Here is a 23,577-nt window from a genome sequence, read left to right on the forward strand (position 1 = left end):
GATTTATTAATAAGTTTATTAATTTGCATTTCAACTATGAACCCAAATGACATTTGCAAAATCCCTCAGTCTTGAGATATTAACAGCACATTTTCTCTTTGTGTGAGTGGGAATATAGGCCCTCTGCGTCTGACTGTGTTTTTACTGATGGTGAAAATGGTCCAGAGCAAGATGCCATACTGAGATAGTGTGTATGTCTGTGTGTATCAGGTGTGTTTGTGAGTGCGTGTGTGTGTGAATGTGTGTGTGTCTGTGTGAGGCACTGTAGATGCTGAAGCTTTGTGCTATAAAAAGCAGCTGTTCCATCCACCACTATATTTGTTACATGCTCAGAAAGTGTTGCCCCAGACAGTAGTGGTGCCATGCCCCTACCTGAGATTTCCCTGGAGGTTTCTCCACCCCCAGGTGGGTAACCCTGCCCCTCCCCCACCATCCCTCCACTTCCGCTTCCTCACTTTCCCCAGATTGTTCTGCTCTTCTGCACATCCTTCTCACATCACATGTTTTGTGTTGTGTGTGTGTGTGTGTGTGTGTGTGCCATCACTGTTCTTGACTTAATTTTCTCTGAGAGGCTTGCAAAGTGCACTTTTCTCGTGTAGGTATGACTGCACAACACACCACAGATTCACACAGGAGTTGTTTAGGTTAGCTAGTAGTGAGCCAACCCCACTCACAGTGCACACATCCACACGCCTGCATTGTCCTAAATGCATGTATGCACTTGCCTTGTTGCTCGGTCGTGTCACTGACTAAGGCTGTGGCTGAGATCTTATTTGTGTGACTGTATGACGTACTGAGTCGGAGGGCAGGGGGATCGCGGAGGTTGGGTTTTGCCTACTTTATTAGCTTAAGTCAAAAGCCGGCTCTCCAAAATTCTACTGCTATATGTAGTCATGTCATCTCATGTAAATTGACTGAGTTGATAAAACCCTGCCTCCATAACCTCCCTGCAGTATAGATATGCTATGACCAGGTAGGCCTTCCATTGTAAGAGTACTAGATCACCACACCAGAAACCATTTGTACCACTCTTTATTAATTCATTTTAGTTTGGCTAATTTTTCAGTTTAGCTTCCCTGCCTAGCCCTCACTTATTGAGGGCAGTAGCTATCTACCTGGTCATTAGTCATTTATACCCTCCTCATATAAGCAAGCAGTGTCTTGCAAGGCTGCCGGTGTTTGTGCTCGAGGCTTGCTGCTCCAGCCTGGCGCTATGTCTGCTGTACAGAGGCGGTAGCAGAGGGGAAAGAGCCAGTAGAGACTGATGAGAAGAAACCAGAGCCCACAGAGCCTGAGCCATTAGAGGCTGTGGTGGCTAAGGAGCCAAGCCCCATAGAGAATGGCTGTAACCAACCACAGCCTGGTGGGGTTGGGGTGAAAGAGCAAGCGGAGTCTGATAACCCTACTGTAAAGGAAGAGGGCCCTTGCTCTTCTCCTCCAGCTGGTAAGTACTCCTCTCAGAATCAGTCTCAAGTCTCTCACAGTCAAAATGCATGTTTTTACACCTCAGTGAAAGAGCTCTTCCACTCAGATGCTACTGAAACAAGCCCTGAAAGTCCAACTAGTCAAGCATTCAATATAACCCAGCAGCATGGCAGGACTGCCCTATTTTTATATGATATCAGATATAAGTGGCACTCACCCCCAGTAATAAAAAAGTGTTTTGGACCAGGATTCCTTTGAAAGGGAAACTGCTCAAAAGACAGAGATCCCCTTTATTTCCCTGGCTTCTAAGACCAAATGCTATGGATTTCAATCACTCTCACTGATTGGGGCCATGATTTATCCTTTGCTTTCCACAGATTTTTTAATATCTATTTCAACAGGGGTTTTATTGCATGTGCATTGCATATTCTGAAGAAATAACAACAAAAAAGTATGCTTTTCCACTAGGACACACTGAAATATTGTGAGTATTGTCTGACTTTTAAAATGTACAAGGCAAACAATAAAAGTGTGACATGGCAATCTGGTGATGCACAGTTTGTGTGAAAGGTGAGTCAATTATTTTGAAATGCAGTAAACAGTGTACAAGTGGAATAACAGACAATCCTGTACACTCACAAGCAGACACACAGCTCTCACATATCAGTTTGTTTGTTATATCAAATACATAATTGCTGAAATGAGTTGCAATGAATTGATTTTACTCTCTCTGTGCAAGTAGTAGATCATATTGTGTGGAAGTGGAGAGCAGATACAGCTCAGGTGAAAAAGCTGAATTTTTTTGAGGAGCTTTTCTTGGCTTGGTCACATGCATTTATTGCAAAAGTGATTTTTGCAGCTGCTGCTTGAAGGCTGACTTTTTTTTTTTTTTTTTTTTTTTTGCACACCTCCTCTCCATGTCTGAGAGTTTGTGTGTACGTGCAGCGCCAGCAAGCTTGTGCTTTTGTGGCAGCTTGAGAAACTTGCGGTGCTGGGCACAAAGTCTTGATCATGCACACAAGTGTGATGTCACACTCTGTCATCCCTTAGACCTAGCTAGGGTCTCACTGGGCAAGGGCCAATCATATGAACTGTTGGCTGATACTTTGGTCTCATTGTCCACGTCAAAGAGCTGCATGTCATGTTCAATACAAAGTCTTGTCTTGTCGCATGTCTGATCTCATGGCCTTGTTGGCCTGCCAGTCTTGTGTCTTGTTGGCCTGCCAGTGATGGACTTGGAGGTTTTTGATAGGTGGGTCTATTTGTCAATGACACCTTTATTACAGATGAGGATGATGCTGCAGCCAGTAGCCCACCCCCAACACTCCCATCAGGTTGGTACCCATAACAACCCATCCTTATTACTTCCTCAATACTCCCTCTTCATTTCCTCCCACCTTGTGAGGATGATAGCCGCGGAGCATTCAGCTTAGGTCACATCAACTCCCTCAAGCATCCTCGCGGTGCTGTGGAAATTTTAGGAAAAGCAAAGAATTAGCGCACTCTGAAGTTTCATCACATCGCATCTTAATGACATTGAGGCATGGGCCAGAAATACTTTCTAATGTCAAATAGTTCAAATAGATAACAGTTTTTGCTACATAATGTTCCAGTCATATCTGGACATGTGATGTATGTCTGTGCACTGACATACATAACACAGTAAATGTGTGATTTCTCTGTGCAAAATGACAGAAATGCAACAGCATAATTCCTACAAGCACTTTAACCTTTATTTGTCTCAAATAAAGGCATGGGTGTGACAGCTACATCTTACATATATATAATATGTACTGATAAATACATGGATGCTCATCATGTATATGCATGCATTATGTACATATGGATTTGTATACATGTGTTGCAATGCCTAATATTGTAATTTCCTTTAAGTAAAATCTTTCAAAAAGCATATTAAAAGAACATACCCCTGAATTTTAGCTTTTAAATAGGTTATTTCTCTGTCCCAGGACAGTTTGGTATGTATCGGTGACAATTTTAACATTGCATAATTCTCCGAAGTCAGTCAGCCATTCATTTTTTGAGAAGCAGCTCCAGATGTTACATCAAAATAGAAAAAAAAAAATAGAAAATTTTGTTCTGACTTGTAGCTTTTGAGGAAGAGCTGTTCATGTTTACAAATACAAATCAAACTGTTCTTGGCCATGAGAATAACAGAATTGAGTGGTATTCCCATTTAAAGTCATTATATGCTATGCTTTTATCTTCTCTCTTGTGTTTATATTTTCATCTTACTTTCTGCGATCGATCTCAAAGCTTTTCTCTCCGATCATCACACTGGTCCAGTTGCGATATTCTTTAAACCGTCTAAACTCATTGAGTTTACTCTGAATAATATTAATGACACTGTGCTTTTTTCACAGAGGATGCCAATTCACTCAAGAAACTCTCTATTGAGCTGCCTAGTAAGATCTCTTTGTTAATCTTACCACTATTTCCGTTCCTCTGACCAAACCAGTAGCTTTCTCTAAATCAGTTTGACCCACTGTCTGGATGTGTTTGGAAGCTCGTTTTACATCAGAAGAAAGTAAAGATGTTCAAAGGATCCCTGCTAACATATTAACATAATGCATTAACGCATTAAAATTAGCTTCTTATTTTTTAATTAAAAGGAGCCTTTCGGAGTGCAACGTTGTCATGTTTTTGGCCATCTGTACACATAAATGTATATTTATGTGGATACACATTGGGAATTCTGATCAAAATGCATGATTAAACTTTTTGCAAAGTGCATCTGCACGTTCAATTAGCAATCAACATTCACCGGTCAATTTCTTTATAAAACAGTACAGCACATAATGAAGCAGCACGTTTCTATCAGCGTACAGGTAAGAGACAAAAAACAAGTATCCGATTCAGAATTCCTCAAGGCAATGCTTGCTATTAGACATGTCCTTAGTTGCTTGCTGGTCCTAGTTTTTTTGTGTGGGCTTGCTTCTATGGACTTTACAGTACTATTCCTTATAATATACTGTAAATTTCTCTCTGTCTTTGTTTAGATGATAGCGTCCCAACCATGGGGAGAAAAGACTCAGGTAAAACCATCTGACAGTGATAGTCAAAACAACCTCATAGTTAGGGGAATTAGGTCCATTTGATGATACTGTAAGCGGATATCAAGTCAAATCAGAGCGTCAGTACACCGGTTTGCTTTTCTCCTACAAAGCTATTCAAATGGAACATGTGCATTTGGCCATAGACTATGTTGTGTTGTTTGAAAAAGATTGGTTTCCTGAAACACCATAGTCAAAACTCTGCTTTCCCCTGCATTGCTTATATGACACTATGGGGCTTTTGGAAATTGTCATCTTTTTCATTTACCGTGGGAAAATGAATTGCAAATATCTAGAAAAGCGTACAACATCTGTGTGGCGACAGTGTGACTCATCAAGCCTCAGACCACTGAGATCACAAAGAAGACTGGAGGACATAGAAAATGAAGAATTAACAAACTCTGTGATTTTTGCCCCTGCCACAAATCAAGTTTTTCCTTGTTGCCTCTCATGGAAATCAGATTCTCTGTGTTCTGTGTTCCATAATGTCTGCTCCATGCTTTCCATGTTGCAAAGAGCTTAAATTCTGCCGGTTGTGTGAGGTATGACTGTTGAGTGGGAAAATGTGTGAAATTGTGTGTATCTTGGTCTTTCTTTCTGCCGAGTTTCTCTCTGGTAAGATTAATACACTGAGACAAAAAATGGAAAAGGTGGGTATATGAATTCTATCACAGTATTGCTTTATGATTGTTGCTCAGTGCCAGTGTAAGACTCGGTGTCATGGTGTCTATGTGTGTGTGTGTGTCTCCTAACTGACCAGTGTGGTCTTTGGGAGAGGGCCAGGCCCCAGAAGAGCTGGACAAGCCCATTGACACCCCACCACCGCTGTCCACCCTGCTGATAGAGAAACCCGAAAGCGCCTCCGTCAATGTGGGTGAGTGCCCACATTGAGAGTGGGAGAGTAACTGGTGAATAATACCAAGGAGTAAAAAGTATCTGTGGCACTGATTTTCCTTGTAAAACCCAACAAAAGTGTCCATCCTGAAAAAAACAAGCTCCATATAAAGTCACAGAACATACTGCCTCTGTAATTTCATGTATTTCAGGTGGAAAAGGATGTTGGGGCATTACATGGGAAGTGCCTGACAGTGGTTTATCAGTGGAATAGCAGTGCAAGCACAGGCCCTCCATTGCTGATGTTCTGCAACCCAGAAATGGGTTTGGGCAAAAAAGGGCAAAGTGTTGCCATTTTGTGTAAGCCTGCAAGCCAATAAATATACTGAAATGTCAACATTTCTGAACCAAAAATACATTGCATATAAACACTGTTAGCGTTTGCACATGTTTGAACACTACCTTGTTAGCTTCATTAGCCACCAAAACTACTTGGTTAAGGTTGGAAAAAGGTCACAGTTAACATTACAAAACCTTGTCAAACATTTGTTAACAGCTAATGGCTTGCAAACCAAAGGGAAAGGAAAGGATATGAGGTCACTGAAGTTGACAGGATTCATCCACTGTGGGGCATGGATGTGCTTTTCAAATTTCCTGGAAATCCTCCCAATAGATTTTCAGATATTGGATTTGACATTTTGGCATAAGGATATTACCGGAAGAACAGTAACAGATTCATCAAAAAAAAAAAAAAAAAAACAAGAGGAATCTTCCACTGGGAAGTATGAATGCACTCACTGAGTATCATGGCAATCCACTGATTAGATTTAGAGATATCTTGTGAGCAAATCTGACATTTTGGCCTGAGGGTGGCACTGCAGAAAAGGCTGTGAGGGCACGGAGGTTAATAGGGTTCATCCTCTGCAGAGCATGAGCACATTCAGCAAGCTACTTGGTAAATTACTTGATCCATTCCATAAAGACACATCTAATGTTTGGCCCAAGATTTTGTTGTTTGGCCTGGAACTAGAGGTAAGGTCATGGGGCCATCAGATTTGACAGGATTCATCCTCCAAGGAGCATGAATTTGCTCACCAAATTTCATGGAAATTCACCCTACAGATTTCAAGATATGTTGCCTTGGAATAAAGTGCTGAATGGATAGCCAGACAGATGGATAGGGCCACACACCCATCCTTATGCGGCAGAATGCACTGCCAGTCAGTCTGATTATGGGACACTATCTACTCATTCTGTCTGTCCAAGGTGGAGACATCACCTTTATTGCCAAAGTGGAGGCCAAAGATCTTCTCCGCAAACCCACTGTGAAGTGGTTTAAGGGAAAATGGATGGACCTGGCCAGCAAGACAGGGAAGCACTTACAACTGAAAGAGACCTTTGAACGAACCACTAAGGTACTCCTCCTCTAATCCAGCTGTTATCCTACTTGGCTCCCACGACAACCACCTACATCAGCATTCTGTCTTTCATGCCAATGATGTTGTTATGCCAATTCATATGTATCACCCCTGGCAGATTCACACATTTGAGATGCACATCATCAAGGCCAAAGAAAACTATGCTGGAAATTACAGGTGTGAGGTCACCTACAAGGACAAGTTTGACAGCTGTTCCTTTGACTTGGAAGTTAAAGGTTTGTCAAAACTATAAGCATAAGAGTTTACGTTCATCATAGTGAATAGTATATTCACTGCAAACAAACAAACACAACGTGTAGAAAAGTATAAAACAAGAATACCATATGGTGTTGTTACTGTCTTACAGAAGCTGAGCAGGTCTCACAGAATATTGATATTCGATCAGCTTTCAAAAGAAGGTAATGAAAGGAACGTAACACAACCACAACACATGTTGATATTGTGATGGACTCAACTACAAGTCAACTACAGTATTTATCAGCAATACCTTTTCATTAAATTGCACTTCACACAATTAAACCTGGGCCGATGTGTCAAAAGTGCAATATAAGTAACAATGTTTATTGAATTCATTTAAGTCAGGATATATTATCTGACAATTTGTTAATATTACCAAATAGTCATGAATCCTAAGGATTGTATGGAACCTACAAGGTTGTAATTTTTATGGACCATCACAATCCATGAAGCAAACAATGAAATGTTTTCCTGTCAAATAATATTACTGTATGACATATCAGTGTGAAAAGATGGCTGTGCAAATGTCATTAACCTTTTTCAAAGGTAATTACAAATCAACCAGCCAACTCAAAGTGTTTATCTGATCAAAGGCCAACGCTTGCATTTTAAATCTCCCTCCCAACAATGTGTCTGAAAAGCAATGCAAAGCATCCCAGTTCCATGCATTATCACAATGGTGCTGCTCAGTAATGTTGCTTCAACATTGCAGAAACATTGTGGCGATGTTTTCTGGGAAAGCTCTCGATGCTTCTTACACAAACCAATTTGTTCCAAGCCTTTAACTGGGATAGAAGCAAAGGGTTTTTGTGTAAGCTGCAATCGTGTGTTAGTTTGGAGCTAATGCACTGATTGAACTCAGAGCCTTTGCTTTGTGTTGCTCTTTTAGCATTGTTTCTCTAGTGCCTGTACCTGTTTCTTTTCTGAATAAATCTTTATTAATCTCTTCTTGTTAACAACAGCAGTGAAGGACAAGAAGATGCAGGGGAGCTTGACTTTAGTGGTCTCCTTAAACATAGGTGAGAATCACATCCTGCCTACAAGTGGACATTTTCTTTTCTTTTTCATCACTTTTCATGTCCTTATCTGGATGTGCTTCTTTCTTCTTTTTTCTATCTTTTGTGAATTTGATATGTTGCATCAGCAACCGTCATTCACCCTTTTTCTTTTTCCAAATTCACCATTTATTAGCATGGTGTATTATTGTGCATCACATATCCATGTATGGCATTATATTTCTGTTAAAATATTGTATGAGTGACAAATACATGTTTTTAAAGATAATGCATATACTGTGCAAAGAATACTGTGGTGACCCTAAAGACACACCATGATATATATTTTAGATTTAGTCTTCACATATAGTGCAAATTACTATTTCAACCCTTTGAATTTTTGGTTACATTTTTTTTTCTCTTTTTCTTGTTCAAACACGATTCTGTTTTTAACATAGAGGTGTGAGTACAAATAGACTTAGGCAGTGACACTGTTCACTGACATAAAATTGCACATTTATTTTGGGCTTGTCTGTTCTTCTTCCCTACATATTCAGAAATCAAAGGTTAGTAGAGAGAATACCATAGGTATTAAAACGATTAAACCTTACAGTGGGTAAGTACTGTAATCCTGTAGAGTCCCCAGCATGAAATGTAGCTCTAAGAATTGGACGAGCAAGAGTGTTGGCCTACTGTAGTACGGTAACACTTCATTTGAAGGCAACATTCACAAATGCTCTGTCAGCAATCACTAATGATGGAAATGGACTTTGCATCGTAAGCCCCATGTGGCTGCTGTGTGGGTGATCACTCTTCACCAAGCAGCGGAGCTCAGTGTCACCTTTATGAAGCAAAGAGCACCATTTTGGATCATTAATGATGTGCTGGTGGACCATCCATAAATGATGCTGTGAAATAGTGTTATCGCTACATTGTCGTTTTATTTCAATTTAGAAATACAAGGCAAATACTACAATGTTTATTTCAGCCTTCTCAGTAATTGCCTGAAAATAAACAGATGAGAATTACAAACACAGAATGGAATAATATTTGATGCTATTCACCTCAAACCTTTCGGACATTTGGGAAAATGTCTATGAAAGAAGAACTCACTGAATGTTCTTTATTCAGCTGACTAATATATGTACTCATGTCCAGGGCAACAAGCTTATTAACCGGGATCTCACAGATCTAACATTTCCTGTGGACACTTCTATCATCTAACCGTGTCAGAGCATCTCTGAAGTGATCACACAAACAACCAAACAAACAGACAAACAAACAAAGGGATGGGCCTGTTAATAGCATAGATACACAATAATGAAAGTTATGTCTTCATAAAACATCTTTGTGGAAAGCTTCCCCTTGCGTTTCTGCATGCAGCATTTCAACAATGTATTTCTCAAAAAGTCTTTCCTGTTATAGTCTACTGAATTATAGTGCATTTAGTTCTGAAAAACACGCTCCTATGTTGAACTGTGTCTGCCACTGTCTTCTATTAATCCTACAATACTGATAAAACCATCACTTATTTTGTTCCATCTCCAAAATCCTATCCTTAAGTCTTATAACAATGTCTACGCTAAAAGAACCCAACCCTGGTCAAATCTCCCCTAAGGTGTAATCAACCCTCCTTTAATGTTTCCCTCTACCCACTGATACAGACTACAAATCTATAACAAGGATGTTCGGGGACTGCAAAGCCAAGGATAAAGTAATATTAAGTTCCTGACATGTTTTAAAGTTTTCTAATAATAGCACAAACCCACCTTGGTACACAAGTCAAAAGCTTTATATTTCTGATAAATAATTGGCCATAAAGCCTGTGAGCCAAATTCCATTGGCCATATGAACAGATGTAGTTTTCTGGCATTCTTGACTGCAGACATACTTCTTTAACTGTAGTCAACATATGAGCCAAACAAATTCATCAGTTCATTAAACTCTTAAGTCTGCAACAGAATTTGCCAACAACACGTCAAAACTTCTTATTTTTTGGAAGGACAAGTAGAATGATGACTAAGGATTGTGAAGATATCATTTTGTGGTTAGTGTGGTAAAGTACTAGATGCAGGAAATTATTGTTATGTAGGTCACCAAGCTGTCTTGCACAGACCAAACGGTATAGAGAGAATTGCATATAGTTTCCAAAAAATGTCTACCATTTTTCTTTGATTGTTGCTCTCCATTATTTAGACAAAAACTACAAGATCTATTTAGGACTTAGGCTGAGGTATGGCATAGTTCCACATCTTATATTCATCTGCCTACCATAGTACCAAGGTGGCCCGGCACTCAGATTTTATTCCTTGGGTCTATCTCAAACAGTTACGGAAATATCTTGGTGGACAAACATATGGTCATTGAACTTTGCAACAAATCTTGAAGGGTATCAGAGAGCACCCCTGTTGCACTCCCCTTCTCTTTTCATAGTGTTGTTACCCCACAGCTTTTAACAAAGTATAGGTAGACAGCTCACCATGCCCATCCCTTTGTGTGACATGTCCTGAGGAACTCTCAAGGGGAAGATAGGTTATGTAAGCATGAGAGTTTATGAAAAAAGGGCCAAAAAAAAGGAGAACAAGAATGGTTATATGGCTTTGTATCTCTGAGAGCCAAAGCGACACTGATAACCTCTAGTGCAGGACCACATTCAGTTCAGTCCAGCTAGAAGCTTCATCTTTGATTCTTCTATCCCCTAACTGTGCCAGTGCCTCTAACCCCTCCATCCCACAGGGTAGCCTCTCTTCCCCATAATGAGCTGCTCCTCAGGACACGTTGCAAACACCAGCCTGTGACTCCTACCCTCACATTCCTCCCCTCGTATCTGGCCCCGCTAGGGAGCCCAAACAAGAGGAGGTTCCGGAGGTGGACGTATGGGAAATCCTGAAAGCAGCCAAGCCAGATGAGTATGAGAAGATTGCCTTTATGTACGGCATCACAGATCTGAGAGGTCTGCTCAGGAGACTGAAGAAGACTAAGAAAGAGGAGAAGAAGAGCGAAGGTAAATCAATGTTTACCAAACTGTGGATGCTCTGATAATTGATTGTCCTAAGACAGAGCTCAACAGCCTCTCTGTGGTGAATATCAGCAGGCACACTTGATCTTGATATTGATTTTGATCTTGATCTTGAGACGGAACATCATGACCTTCAAGGAATTCATCTGTGGGCTTGTTTGTCTCTTCTTTCCTTGTCTTCTGTGTCTTCTCAAAGCTTTCGCAAAGAAGCTAGAACCAGCATATCAAGTGGATAAGGGAGGAAAGATCCGCTTGGTGGTGGATCTGGCCGACCCCACAGTTGAACTGAAATGGTACAAGAACGGACAGGAAATCAGACCCACTCCAAAGTATGTAAAAACGTTTTCTTCATGTCCCTGTGTATGCTCCATGTTCTTTCCCTCTCAACATTGCACAAATGAAACGCATTTAAATGTTCCATAAAATGTGTTTCATTTGTGGTTTCATCCTTCTTGCCAGTCTTCTGGTATTATGTGTTCTATTCTGTGACATCTATAAAAAATGGTTCACATGTTTTATGCCACACACACAGATTGATCCGCTCTTTTGTTTATCATTCATTCTCACACATTTACTCATTAAATGACTTGCTGATTCTTTTGAGCACAGTCACATCTGAGCACCACACAGGCCCATACTCATGAACGACTATAAATAATCTTCATACAATTATTTCCAGATAACAGTGGCTTAGTAAGACAGCATTTCCAGTGTAGCGTAACCTCACATGACCTCCACACCCTCAGACAGCTCTCTTTATCACATGCTGCCAGTTCAGACCACTGCACTGTGAACCATTGCCAGCTGATGCCTTGTGAACAAATAACGTTTTCTCTGCTCCAAAGTGGCGCTAATCAGTTTCCACGCCTTCTCACCAGCATAGCAGGAACATTATATTATGTTCACAGGGCTGTACATGGCTTTAGAGCACCATATGGGTGTAAATGTATGATGTCAACTTTTTGTTTTTTGCTATTAACTGAATGTCCTTCCTTGTACAGGAAAAAGGTGGTACCTCCTTCACAGGCCTTTAACTAATTCTGGCTTTGAAACTGGTTTATTTGTTGCTATTGTATAAAACATAGTAAATGATTTGTAAATTAAAACAGGATCATGAAAATGTGTAGTGCTTTAGCAAGTGAGATCCACTAATTAACTTGCAATAATCCTATTTTATTATTGCAGGTATTATTGCAGTTTTCTCAAATGTAGTTTAACTAAAAGAGTATTTATTAGGTGAATCTGAAGACCTCACAAGCAGAGCAGTTGCAATACTCAACTCCAATCGTCTGATGACGCCGGTTCGTCTGGTTCAGTTGATGTAAGCCTGCTGATCGGAAATTTTACAGATCCAAAGGCTGTGAACTGGCATGACTGGAAAGATTTTAGAGGTTATTTAGTGAGGAGAGTCAGTCAAGACTGACTGAAATTGTAATGTCCACTCATCACAAAACCACAAAATCAACCAATTTAATCAATGTAAATTGGTTGATCAGAGTTCTCCAATATATACAGAAGTATATATATAGTATAATATAACAATTAGAGGTGATGATTTGGGAAGAAAACCAGAACTAATGATGACGTGTGATGTCTAATGCAAATCCAGAATAGATTTTACCATAATTACAGATCTATAACATTAAAAACAAGAAAAACTTAACAAACTAAACTAAACAGAGTTCAAAGCCATGCAGGGTTAAAGCCATTTGGGAGGTTATTGCTGTTTTCTGGTGTATTCAACAGGTTTCCCAGTTCCAGAGACTACCTGATAATGCACTGTCTCTCTCTCTCCCTCGATCCTCCTCTTTGTTGTAACACGATTAGCGACTCCTTCAGGCATACCCCTTCAGGCATGATGTCTCTCTGTCTTGTCTTTGTTTGTCTATCTGTCATGACATGCCATGACGTTCCTTCCCATGTGCCATAATCACTTCCTGTACCCTTCCTGTGCTCCGGCCCCATTTTGGCTCCACTGCCGACCTTAAGTAATCGGAAGTAAGTCCATCCATCCCGTCGATTTCCCTTCTCCACATCACAGAGTTTTGATGTCACCCTAACTACCCTTCTGTCTAGTTTAACCTCTGGGTTTGTGCAGTGTGCAGCAAAAACATTTCATGCATGGTGGGGATTATTTATTTATTTATTTATTTATTTATTGAATGTTGTGGAATTTCTTTATATTTTTTTTGCCAGCACATTTACTGCTTATTTTGATCTAAACAAATGCTATTTGACTTTATTGTTGTTACTAGCTAGCAAATATTCCTGTAAGAAAAATATTGTTTTATATATTGGAATAATGTCTTGTAATATCTGAAATATTATCTAAATATCTTATAATATTTAGATAATAATATATAATAAAATTTTGTGTTATTGGCCAGCAATGTAATTAGTGGACCCCCTGCTTAGGTATATCTTTGAGCACAAGGGCACACAGAGGATTATGGTCATCAATAACTGCTCCATGAACGATGATGCGGCATACTCCGTAGCTGCAGGAGATGAGAAGTGCAGTACAGAGCTGTTTGTCAAAGGTATCTTGACTGCTTGGTGACACTGACACATTTGATACTGCCCTCCATGCTCAGGTGTGATGTTCCTCTTTAATTCCCTGAATATCTCCCGTCTGCAGAGCTGCCAGTTAAGATCGTTAAAGGTATTGAGCCTGTGAAGACCACAGTCAATGAGAGGATTGAGTTGGAATGTGAGGTTTCAGAGGAAGGTGCTCAAGTGAAATGGTAAGTCTGTAAGAGGTACATCCATGGAAAGATGTTGTAGTGTTGTGACAGTCATTACCCTTCTGGAAAAGGCAGATTGTGGAAATAGAGAAAAACAATGGAAATATCACTTCCAACACGTTTATCCTCTTCAGTCTTGTGGGAAATTTGGTTTTAAGTTTGAGAGACACAACCTGCTACCACTAACACCACCAGCGTTAGTGTTTTTTTAAAAGCTGCCAATCATCTCATTTATATTAAGGTCTTATAATTAATTTAGCAATTCTATATTAATGTCTAAGAATGTTATGCATAGCGCCTTTAATTGCCTATTTTTTGAGGAAGAGCCATAGATTAAGTTTTAATGCATTCCTTTTGCTCGATCTGGCAGGATGAAGAATGGTGTTGAGGTTCCAACAGGGGTGCGCTCCAGATACAGAGTTAAATGTGAGGGAACGAAACATTACCTGGTCATTGATGACGCCTCCAAGGAGGACACCGGGACATACTCCCTGATGGCCACCGGTGGCACGACTGAGGCTCACGTACAGGTTGACTGTATGTAGCTTCTTGGCCTTCTCATATACTTTTCTCCCTGTTACTTTGCATCTCAAATTAATCCGTATTCATCATTTGCTCAATGCTGTTCTTTCCTCTTTCTCCCTCTTTCAGTAAAGCCACTGAAGATCTACCAGGATCTGCAGGATATAAAAGTGTTGCTGGGTCAGCCTCTTAAGATGCACTGTGAAATCTACCCAGGCAACGTCCCAGGCCGCTGGTACAGGAATGGGCAGCTTATCCAGCCAAATGAGCGCATCAACATCTTACACAGAAACAAGTATGCCCTCCCTGTGCTTTCTCTGAAATCACCCTCCAACTTTGTCTGTAAAACATTTGCAGCCCAATAGATTATTGCTGTAATGCTGCATGAAAGTACATTTTAAGCAGTCATTTCCAATTTGCCCCCCCCCCCCCCCCCCCCCAAAAAAAAAAGAAAGAAAAAGAAAGAAAATAAAAAAGAAACAGTTAACAATGAATCTAACAAATTTTTATGTACATTTTTTTTTTATGTAAACCTAGAAATAGATTTTTGCTTTTAATTGCATTAATCAACATCCACTCCACTGATTAATTAACACAACAATTATGATTGTCTCAATTTTTCAGGAACCATCGAATGGAAATCGAGTCTTCTTCCCTTCATGATTCAGGAGATTACACTTTTGTACCTGAGGGATACTCACAGAGTCTCTCTTGCAAAGTTCATATCATTGGTACAGAAGTTTCTTTCCAATGATTCTTTTTCAAATCTCAGCAACATTGTGAATAACATTTACACTGTTTCAGTGCAAACTTTTTCATGATTTCATGTAATTCCCTGCAGACCCTCCAAAGGTGCACTTGGACAGCTTGAACTTCCCTGACAACACAGTGACAATAGTGGCAGGAAACAAACTTCGCTTGGAAATTCCCATCAGTGGAGAACCAGCACCCAGGGTGGTGTGGATGAAAGGAGAAAGGGTGAGCAGTCCAATTAATTAGTTAACATGCAGTTCACCAGCTGGTCAACATGGCTGTAATTTTCATTTAATCTTAAATTTTATTTTATTTTTTAATTTCAACTTGAAGCTCCATGTGTAATTTTCCTTGTCTTTCTTTGTCAGGTCATTCTGGAGTCTGGACATCGTGTCCATGCTGAAACGTATGGCGACCAGACCAGCCTGACCATTGATGTCACAGAGAGGGAAGACTCAGGGAATTACAAGATTGTCCTGCAGAATGAGGCTGGTGAGGACACAGCCAGCGTCAAAGTCAAGGTTGTAGGTAAGAGACAGCGTGACATCAACAGAGTGTAGTATTTGCTTTTCCATTTGTCTCTTGAGTCTTTAACATGGCCTTGTGCTGTCTGCAGATATCCCAGATCCCCCAGAGGCTCCTTTGGTCCCAGTGGTGGGTGGTGACTGGTGCTCTATGACCTGGGAACCCCCACAGTATGATGGGGGTTCACCAATATTAGGTAAACACTGCATATTAGCTTATTATGTTACATTACCTTGGTGTCTACTTGTGATTAATGACCAGGTTTTGAATGTCCTCTGAAGGCTACTACATTGAGAGAAAAAAGAAACAGAGTTCTAGGTGGATGAGGCTGAACTTTGACCTGATCAAAGAAACAACATTTGAACCCAAGAAGATGATTGAAGGAGTGCCATACGAAGTGCGGATCTTTGCAGTCAATGCCATCGGTGTGTCCAAACCCAGCGAGCCTTCCAAAGCATTTGTTCCCCTCGGTGAGTCAGTCTAATGTCTCCTTGAATGTCCACTTAGCAGTGTAAACACTGGCCTTTGAACTCTAACTGTTACTGCCAATGATATGTCCAGGAAAGCATTATACTCTTACATAAGAAAACATGCGGTTTATCCTGCAACCACTTCATAATAATGAGCGAATTTTCAAAGAGTGGGCCTGTGATAGTGTTTGCATGTGTGATCTGCCCTTGGTACCCCAGCAGTGCAGCTGTTCCTCCCCATACCCCACTATCCCAAGCATTCTGGCTGTGACCTCCACTGGACACGCAGGAGCTTTAGAGGATATTAAATATGTCTTTATAATGGCTGCCAAATCATCTCTGGATTAGAGGTTTAGGAGATCAGGCCTGTCAGACGGTTCAATAGGAGTTAAATATGATTCAGAATATAAGAATAGACAGCAAGAGCATGGTCTAATGTGATCTTACAGGGAGATTGATAGCATACCAGCCAGGGAGAGAAGCGTCCTGCTCACGTGTTCATGACTTGATAAAATGGCCGCGCATTTTATGCATGATCAGGATCCCTATTTCATATTCACTTTTTAAAAACAAATATGGTCTGGTGGAATAATCCTCGTCATCTCTCCAACTTCCTTTTCTTCTCAGCTGTGACCAGTGAGCCGACCATGCTTGTTGTGGATGACGTCACTGACACCACAGTGACCGTGAAATGGCGTCCTCCCGACACCATTGGAGCTGCCGGTCTGGATGGATACTTGGTGGAGTACTGCATAGAAGGAAGTGAGACATTTCTCAACTGATGTATCTCCTAATTTGTACACTTGTTTCCTATGCTCATAATCCACAAAACACACAGAGGGGAGCAGAAACCGGAATAGAAAATGAAACAAAACAGTATATTTTGTTTGTCCATTATTGATACAATTTGTTTTTTTTTTCAGCTGAAACTGATATTCAGATATGCTATGTCCCCACAGCTGATGAATGGGTAGCAGCCAACAACGAGCTGATAGAGAAGACTAAGTACACCATCACTGGGCTCCCCACAGAGGCTAAAATCTTAATCCGCGTCAAGGCCATTAATGCCGCTGGAGCCAGCTCTCCAAGAACCATTCAGCACTCTGTCCTTGTCAAAGAAGTTGTTGGTGAGCTCGGAAAACTCCTTACTGCTTTTATTGAGGTCCTTCTCAATGTTTGGCAGATTGAGTCTCTTCAACGTGTTTTGGATGGGGGATGTTATTGGTATCTACATGAAAGCTATCTGTAAGGGACAGGACCAAAAATCACTCCCTTATCACACAACTTCTGCTCAATGTCCTTTGCAGAGCCACCTAAGATCCGCATCCCTCGTCACTTGAAGCAAACATACACTCGCAGAGTCGGGGAGGCAGTCAACCTTGTGGTGCCATTTATGGTAAAACAGCCTCCCCGCTCAGTTACCCAGGTTGTTCCCTTTAGTTCTGCACTGATTATTGAACTGACACTGCTCTGTGTGATGTCCAGGGCAAGCCCAGGCCGAAAGTGAGCTGGTTGAAGGAGGGGAAGCCCATAGACCCCACGCATGTCAACATCCGTAACACAGACTGTGACAGCATCATCTTCATCCGTAAAGCAGAACGCAGCCACTCTGGCAAGTATGACATGACAGTGCAGGTGGAAAACCACAAGGACACAGCCATAATCGATATCCAGATCGTAGGTGAGTGAAGGAATCCTGCTCTTATCAATAGTTTTAAAGTAAAATTGCATTGAAATCACGACTCTTTACAGTCAATTGACAAAAAATGTGGAATATGCATGAAATCTGAGTGTTATGTGGTTTTCACCGTCAACCTTTTGATAAATTGCAAGTTCATTTGACTGTTGTCAGTGGAGTCTAAACAGCCCTCACTTCAATCAACTTTCAGTTTTGCATTAAATATCTTTAACTATTACCATGCAACTACCTCTGCTGCTACTACACAACTATGACTAAAATAGAGCAATAACCAATACTACCTATAATACTACTACTTCTACTGCTAAAATAAGTAATAATAATTATTATTATAACAATAATGTTACCTTATGTTATTTATCTCACCCTTATATATTTGTTCACCTTGACGTTTATATTTATACCATTTAAACACTGAAATACCAGTAACAATGCAAGTTGTTGCTCGTAACCAAAATACAAACCACCCTTTAACTCATTTTTAGACCTGCCTGGACCACCCCAGTCTGTAACTATTGAGGATGTATGGGGAGGAAACGTGGCTTTAGTCTGGACCCCTCCAAAAGACAGCGGCAATGCCCCCATAACAGGCTACACCATTCAGAAAGCAGACAAGAAGACAATGGTAGAGGATCGGTTTTGAATTTGCTAAACTGAAACTGTCCATGCAAATTTTGAAAAAACATATGTCTGTATCATATCCTTTTCCCTGCTGTTCAGGAATGGTACACCTGCATTGAGCACTACCACCGCACATGCATCACCATCACAGAGCTGGTGGTGGGCAACGAGTACTTCTTCAGGATCTATGCAGAGAACATGTGCGGCCTGAGTGAATGTGCCACTCAAACCAAGAACAGTGCCCTCATCGTCAAAGAGGGTATGTCTTGGCCGTGCTGTGGAAGGGAATAGTTTATTATTAGCAAGTGAAAATGTGTGTATGTCTGCAAGTGTGTGTGCATGAGTATGTATTGGGATGAGGGTGCTGTAGGGCGGTGGGTGGGGGCTATAGGAAACACTATCCTGCCTGCTAAACCACCCATGTCCTGTGAATGCAGTGTCCTGTTTCTCTCAGCCTATGCATTGAATTACTTGGACTTCAGCACTGTTTTGACTGAATTGTTTCAACCCATTTACACTTAGAGAGCATAAATTGTATGCTCTTGGAACAAAGACTAATGCTTAAAAGTAATTATGACAAGCCCTCATATTCTAATAATCCTAACTCTGGATCAACTCACAGTGGCAGCTGATAGAAATGACCTTTTGGGTGTTAAAACAGTTAAAACTAATTATTATTTCATTGTTCATTTGTTGACTATTTTTTTCAGAGTTGTTATATGAAAGGTACTGTCAGTGATGTTTTCCACCCTAATTGAGCCTGACAATTCAAGCTCAATTCAAGGTTGGGTAGCAGGTACTTGGGACATAAGTGGTAGCAGATATGACTGACAGCCCCTTAAACAATGGTGTCACTATCTCAGCCGATGATAAATCAAAAAACATTGTCTTTCCCTCACCACATAGGGAATTCTCCCCATGATACAGCTCAGCGCCCGTATCATGCACAACCCCATTCCTTTACCCTTACCTCCACAGGCATGCAGATGAAAACACCCGAGTACGCCGATCATGACTTCAAGGAAGCACCAAAGTTCACGCAGCCACTGACCAACATTTTTGCGGTTGCTGGCTACAATGCTACGCTCAACTGCAGCGTCCGTGCCAACCCAAGGGTAAGTAGCAGCACCACAGGTAAAAACACTGTGCATGGACCTTGCATCATGCACCAAATATAAAAAGGTGAGCACTGACATTCCACCAGTTGTACGGAAGCACCAAACTACAAGACATCGAGCTCAGAAACAGTTTTATATGAACTTTTTACAAGCAATGAATTAAATACAAGCCCACAGAATACAAATGCAAGGTTATATCAGGCCACCTTAGCTCTCTGCGCCTCTGCTTACTGCTGTATATTTATACCTACTCTAATGTGATCAGTATAAACTGGGGTAATTGTTTGATCTTTTCATGATCCATAACACAATAAATTCATGCTCACTGAATCAAATATCTCTGATTGTATGGTATAATAAAATTCAGCAGAGATTTGATGAATGTTTTTCTCATGGGAACTGCCTAATGTTGCCGTGTCTGACTCTAGCCCAAAGTGATCTGGATGAAGAATAAGATCATCATCATGGATGACCCACGCTACCGCATGTTTAGCAACCAAGGAGTGTGTACCCTGGAGATCAGGAAGCCTAGCCCCTATGATGGGGGCCTATACACCTGCAAGGCCGTCAACGACCTGGGAGAGGCCCAAGTGGACTGCAAGCTGGAGGTTAAAGGTCAGTGTGGACCAGGACGTGACCTGCGTGCCTCCCCAAGTCTCCGTCTACATCTCGGTCTGGTTTCCCAAAGCTTTCCTAGCATTTCTTTGTTCTCATTGCTGACACATATTCACATCTCTGCTGAAACTGTTAAGTATCTCTTTTCAGGAATTTTGCTTCTTTGCATAAAAAAGACTTGAATCATTTATGGTCACAATCATCATCAGTCCCCCCGGTGCCTGGAGAGTTCTGTAAAGATGCAAAAGCTACAGGCACTTTGGGAAACCAGCCCTTGTGGGGTACCATAGGGTAATGCTTGAGTTGTGTATTGCAGTACACCAAAGGGCTGGACATGTAAGTATCTTGGCACCGTTTTTAAAATACATACATTTAATATGATATGTTGACATAATAATCCCTTCATTTGACCCTCCCAAATTTCACTTCTCACACAATTTATCCAATCCATTCAATCATCTTGACCATCATCACAACAGACCAGCTCCACACATAGCCTGTCATCAGTCACAAGTCAGTGGGCATAACATATTGAGCAGTTGATGTTTCCGTGTTGGGTGATTTATTTAATGCCTCCATCTGACACTGTTATCCAACTCCACAGATCCCTATGTCCTCTTATGCTATGTGGTTAACTCCTCATATAAAAGAGTTCAGTAATAACTCAACAGTATTCCCTGGTACACACATATAACTCCATGTAAACATTTTGTTAACCCCTCTTCTCTTCTCTCCCCAGTCCAAACTCAGGAATTGTGAATGTATGTTCTCATCCAAGGTAAGCTTTCATATGGTTTTGGCATATGAAGCTTATGTCATTCATTATGCATCTTTCAACAGCCTATAACCTTGCTTTTCTCAGTAGTGGGACTGTAGCATCTTTTTTTAGCCCATGCCAAGCAGTCTGAAAGCAGGACCCAGGGAAAGAATACGTGAAATCGGGCGTGCATGCAGCTGCATGTCAACAGGATTTTGCATGACAGCTGACTTGGCATCTGTATGAGCCAAGTTAATTATTTTATTCAAAATCTTTATCCAGATTGTTTCCCTGAACCATTTAGCTGCCTGACTTTAACACCCAGATTTTAGATTTTAATTGCCTGCTGTAGTGGTTGGTGTGACCCGACTGTTTAGAATGATCATTCCTCATGTAACGTGAACTACACATAAGGTGAGTAAAAAAGACTGTCTTGCCTTTACCTCCCATCGAGAGCAACATCTGCGGAGAACACAGACCAAGTCTGCTGCTATGCCGACACAACGTCTGCATACAGTGTTTCTCCAAAGTGCTGTAGAATGGATTAGCCTTGCTTTACTTTGTGTGTTGTTTTCAGCTTCTTGATTTTGTGCTGCATTAATGACAGGAGACATAACAGCAGCACAAGAATCATTGTTTGCTGTTAGTGACTAAATACCATGTGTGCCATGGATCTGGCGTTTGCACAGATCTTGGACATGCATTGCATTTTTCAGTCCATGGAATCAACTATTTCTTTGCACCTGATTCTGCAAGCCCGAGCAGATGTAGATTTTACAAACTGAGCAGTGCATCGTGTATATGAGCTATACTGACCATCTTTCCTCTCTCCACTTGCTCATTAGATAGTGTATTGGGTGAATATTTTTGTTTTTCTCATAGCCCTGTATGCTAACCTACTCTCTGAGATCTCATCCTGAAAACCTGCTGAAGGTCTTCAGACTTTCTCCCCTCCTCCTTCTCCTCTTTCCCGTTCTATTTTTCACCCTCCACATGCATCTGTCCCTCTCAACAACAACATGAGAATGTCTCTCCTCTGTCCCGCAGGAGGGTTCACCTTCTATGAACTCATGCAACGTGGAGTGCCACTACATCTGATTGATAAGTACATGAACGAGACGAAGACTGTTGAGGCGGAGAAGTAAACTGGACAGAGTGCAACAAGACCAGACAACTGCTGCCACTAGACATCCTCTTTACTCACCTGGGGTCAGCGGCATGAGGAATGGAGGGATTTAGAGATTTAGACAGATGGGAGGGAGTCAGAGAGGGAGTAACTGGTGTCTGTGGTTTGCTATGTGTGTGTGCAGGTTTGGAGCTAGTTACCATAGAAAAGCCAGTTTATCTTCTTTGTCACCCTCTGGGATTTGAAAGGCTGTGTCAGCTCAGATGCATGTCGGCAGTGTTTTGGCTCTAGCTTTTAACTGCAATAAGAAGTGTGTAAAAAAAATTTATATAGCACATATCTATAGCCTAAACAGAAACCCACACGTACAGTATTCACAATTTGTTGTTTGTTGGAAGTGCTTGTTGGAGCCAATAATCATTTCAGGGGTCTAAAAGAAGGGGAAAGAAATGCATAGACGTTTGCATAGACGTTTGTATGATGTTATGCAATGGATGCGAGAGTCACAGAACTTCAAAATGGGCTACAGAGCGAGAGAGATGAACGATTCAGACAGTGCTGGATAAATGAATGTGCTGACTTCTGTAGAGTGAGTCACATGAGTATTTGTCAATTTCACTTTTTGTTTCCTTGGGGTAAAAATGTATTTATGGCTCGGTAGTGTATTTATGGATAATATTGACAAGATTTATAGGCTCACACAGAGTCTGCCTGTCTTCCATATTCTGCATGCTACACTATGCTTTTTGGATTCATTCATTCATTTGAGGCTTGGTTCAAATAAGAGGCTCAGTCATGTGTGCATGTCATTACCTTTGTAATTATGACCCATAGAATAAAAAAAAAGAATTGTACTATTTCTTGTCATGAGTACTCTTTTCATGCTGATCTTAAATGCCATATTAAATGTTACTATGCCCCGCAATTGAAGCTACAGGCTTCATCATACAGTACATCAGATCATCATCATTCAATTCCGTGGGGAGAAAGGATAAAATTGCAAAAGTAGGATTCAAGTGTGGACAAAAATAATATGCATGTTGTGTTTTGCAGACTAGTGGTTCCCAAACTGTTGTTTAAGGAATTGCTGGGGTTCTTAAAAGGGTACTTCACTATTCCTCTGCAAAAATTAGTGCATGCCTATGCCATCAATATCTAATTGTCAAAAAGGTCAAGATTTTATTCTACTAAGTTAATACTGAAATGTATACTTGTGAACTTTTGTCATTATTAATTCTGGAGTCTGATCGATATTGTCCTCTGACCAACTTTGTAGAGATACTTGGAATATATGCATAACAGTTATTGAAAATCATATTATTTTTTATTCCATTTTCTACATTTAGTTATCCCAATCAGGGACAGAGGGGGGAGGGGCTGGGGCCCATCCCAGCAAACACTGGGTGAAGGCAGGTTCACTTGACTGAAACATACTGTATCATGTTATTCAGTTGTCTATGAAACCACTAATGGAAAGCGCATCTTCTACATGTATTTATGAAAAATCTGTCAGCCAGCCTCTCATCCTAAAGGTCTATCTCAGTGTCAGTGAATGCTTGTATTCACACATTTGTTCAGCTGCACACAGTCCTTTTTACTGATGA

At 40.8% G+C, this 23,577-nt stretch overlaps 1 protein-coding gene across 4 annotated transcripts in view; it reads left to right on the forward strand.

Annotated features, from left to right (window-relative positions):
* mybpc1 (myosin binding protein C1) overlaps positions 1-22,795 on the forward strand; it is a 28,464-nt gene extending 5,669 nt beyond the window's left edge. Inside the window, exons 3-34 of one of the 4 annotated variants that reach the window (XM_030046171.1) lie at positions 334-405; positions 2,712-2,759; positions 3,810-3,851; positions 4,446-4,481; positions 5,260-5,373; positions 6,600-6,748; positions 6,870-6,987; positions 7,119-7,170; positions 7,972-8,028; positions 8,562-8,570; positions 10,845-11,008; positions 11,220-11,352; positions 13,013-13,021; positions 13,439-13,563; positions 13,662-13,767; positions 14,138-14,304; positions 14,419-14,584; positions 14,914-15,020; positions 15,131-15,267; positions 15,411-15,570; positions 15,659-15,763; positions 15,849-16,037; positions 16,665-16,799; positions 16,997-17,164; positions 17,345-17,433; positions 17,523-17,718; positions 18,222-18,361; positions 18,457-18,616; positions 19,336-19,472; positions 19,904-20,090; positions 20,830-20,868; positions 21,895-22,795. In XM_030046171.1, coding sequence (XP_029902031.1) covers positions 334-405; positions 2,712-2,759; positions 3,810-3,851; positions 4,446-4,481; positions 5,260-5,373; positions 6,600-6,748; positions 6,870-6,987; positions 7,119-7,170; positions 7,972-8,028; positions 8,562-8,570; positions 10,845-11,008; positions 11,220-11,352; positions 13,013-13,021; positions 13,439-13,563; positions 13,662-13,767; positions 14,138-14,304; positions 14,419-14,584; positions 14,914-15,020; positions 15,131-15,267; positions 15,411-15,570; positions 15,659-15,763; positions 15,849-16,037; positions 16,665-16,799; positions 16,997-17,164; positions 17,345-17,433; positions 17,523-17,718; positions 18,222-18,361; positions 18,457-18,616; positions 19,336-19,472; positions 19,904-20,090; positions 20,830-20,849 — 3,497 coding nt within the window. In that variant the 3' untranslated portion in view covers positions 20,850-20,868; positions 21,895-22,795. Of the gene's footprint in view, positions 1-333; positions 406-1,228; positions 1,445-2,711; positions 2,760-3,809; positions 3,852-4,445; positions 4,482-5,259; positions 5,374-6,599; positions 6,749-6,869; positions 6,988-7,118; positions 7,171-7,971; positions 8,029-8,561; positions 8,571-10,844; positions 11,009-11,219; positions 11,353-13,012; positions 13,022-13,438; positions 13,564-13,661; positions 13,768-14,137; positions 14,305-14,418; positions 14,585-14,913; positions 15,021-15,130; positions 15,268-15,410; positions 15,571-15,658; positions 15,764-15,848; positions 16,038-16,664; positions 16,800-16,996; positions 17,165-17,344; positions 17,434-17,522; positions 17,719-18,221; positions 18,362-18,456; positions 18,617-19,335; positions 19,473-19,903; positions 20,091-20,829; positions 20,869-21,894 lie in introns of all 4 variants that reach the window. The other 3 variants (XM_030046174.1, XM_030046172.1, XM_030046173.1) reach the window with 3 other exon arrangements.
* Positions 22,796-23,577: the final 782 nt, after the last annotated feature.

The sequence above is a fragment of the Myripristis murdjan genome, chromosome 23, assembly GCF_902150065.1.
Source record: "Myripristis murdjan chromosome 23, fMyrMur1.1, whole genome shotgun sequence".
Classification (NCBI taxonomy): domain Eukaryota; kingdom Metazoa; phylum Chordata; class Actinopteri; order Holocentriformes; family Holocentridae; genus Myripristis; species Myripristis murdjan.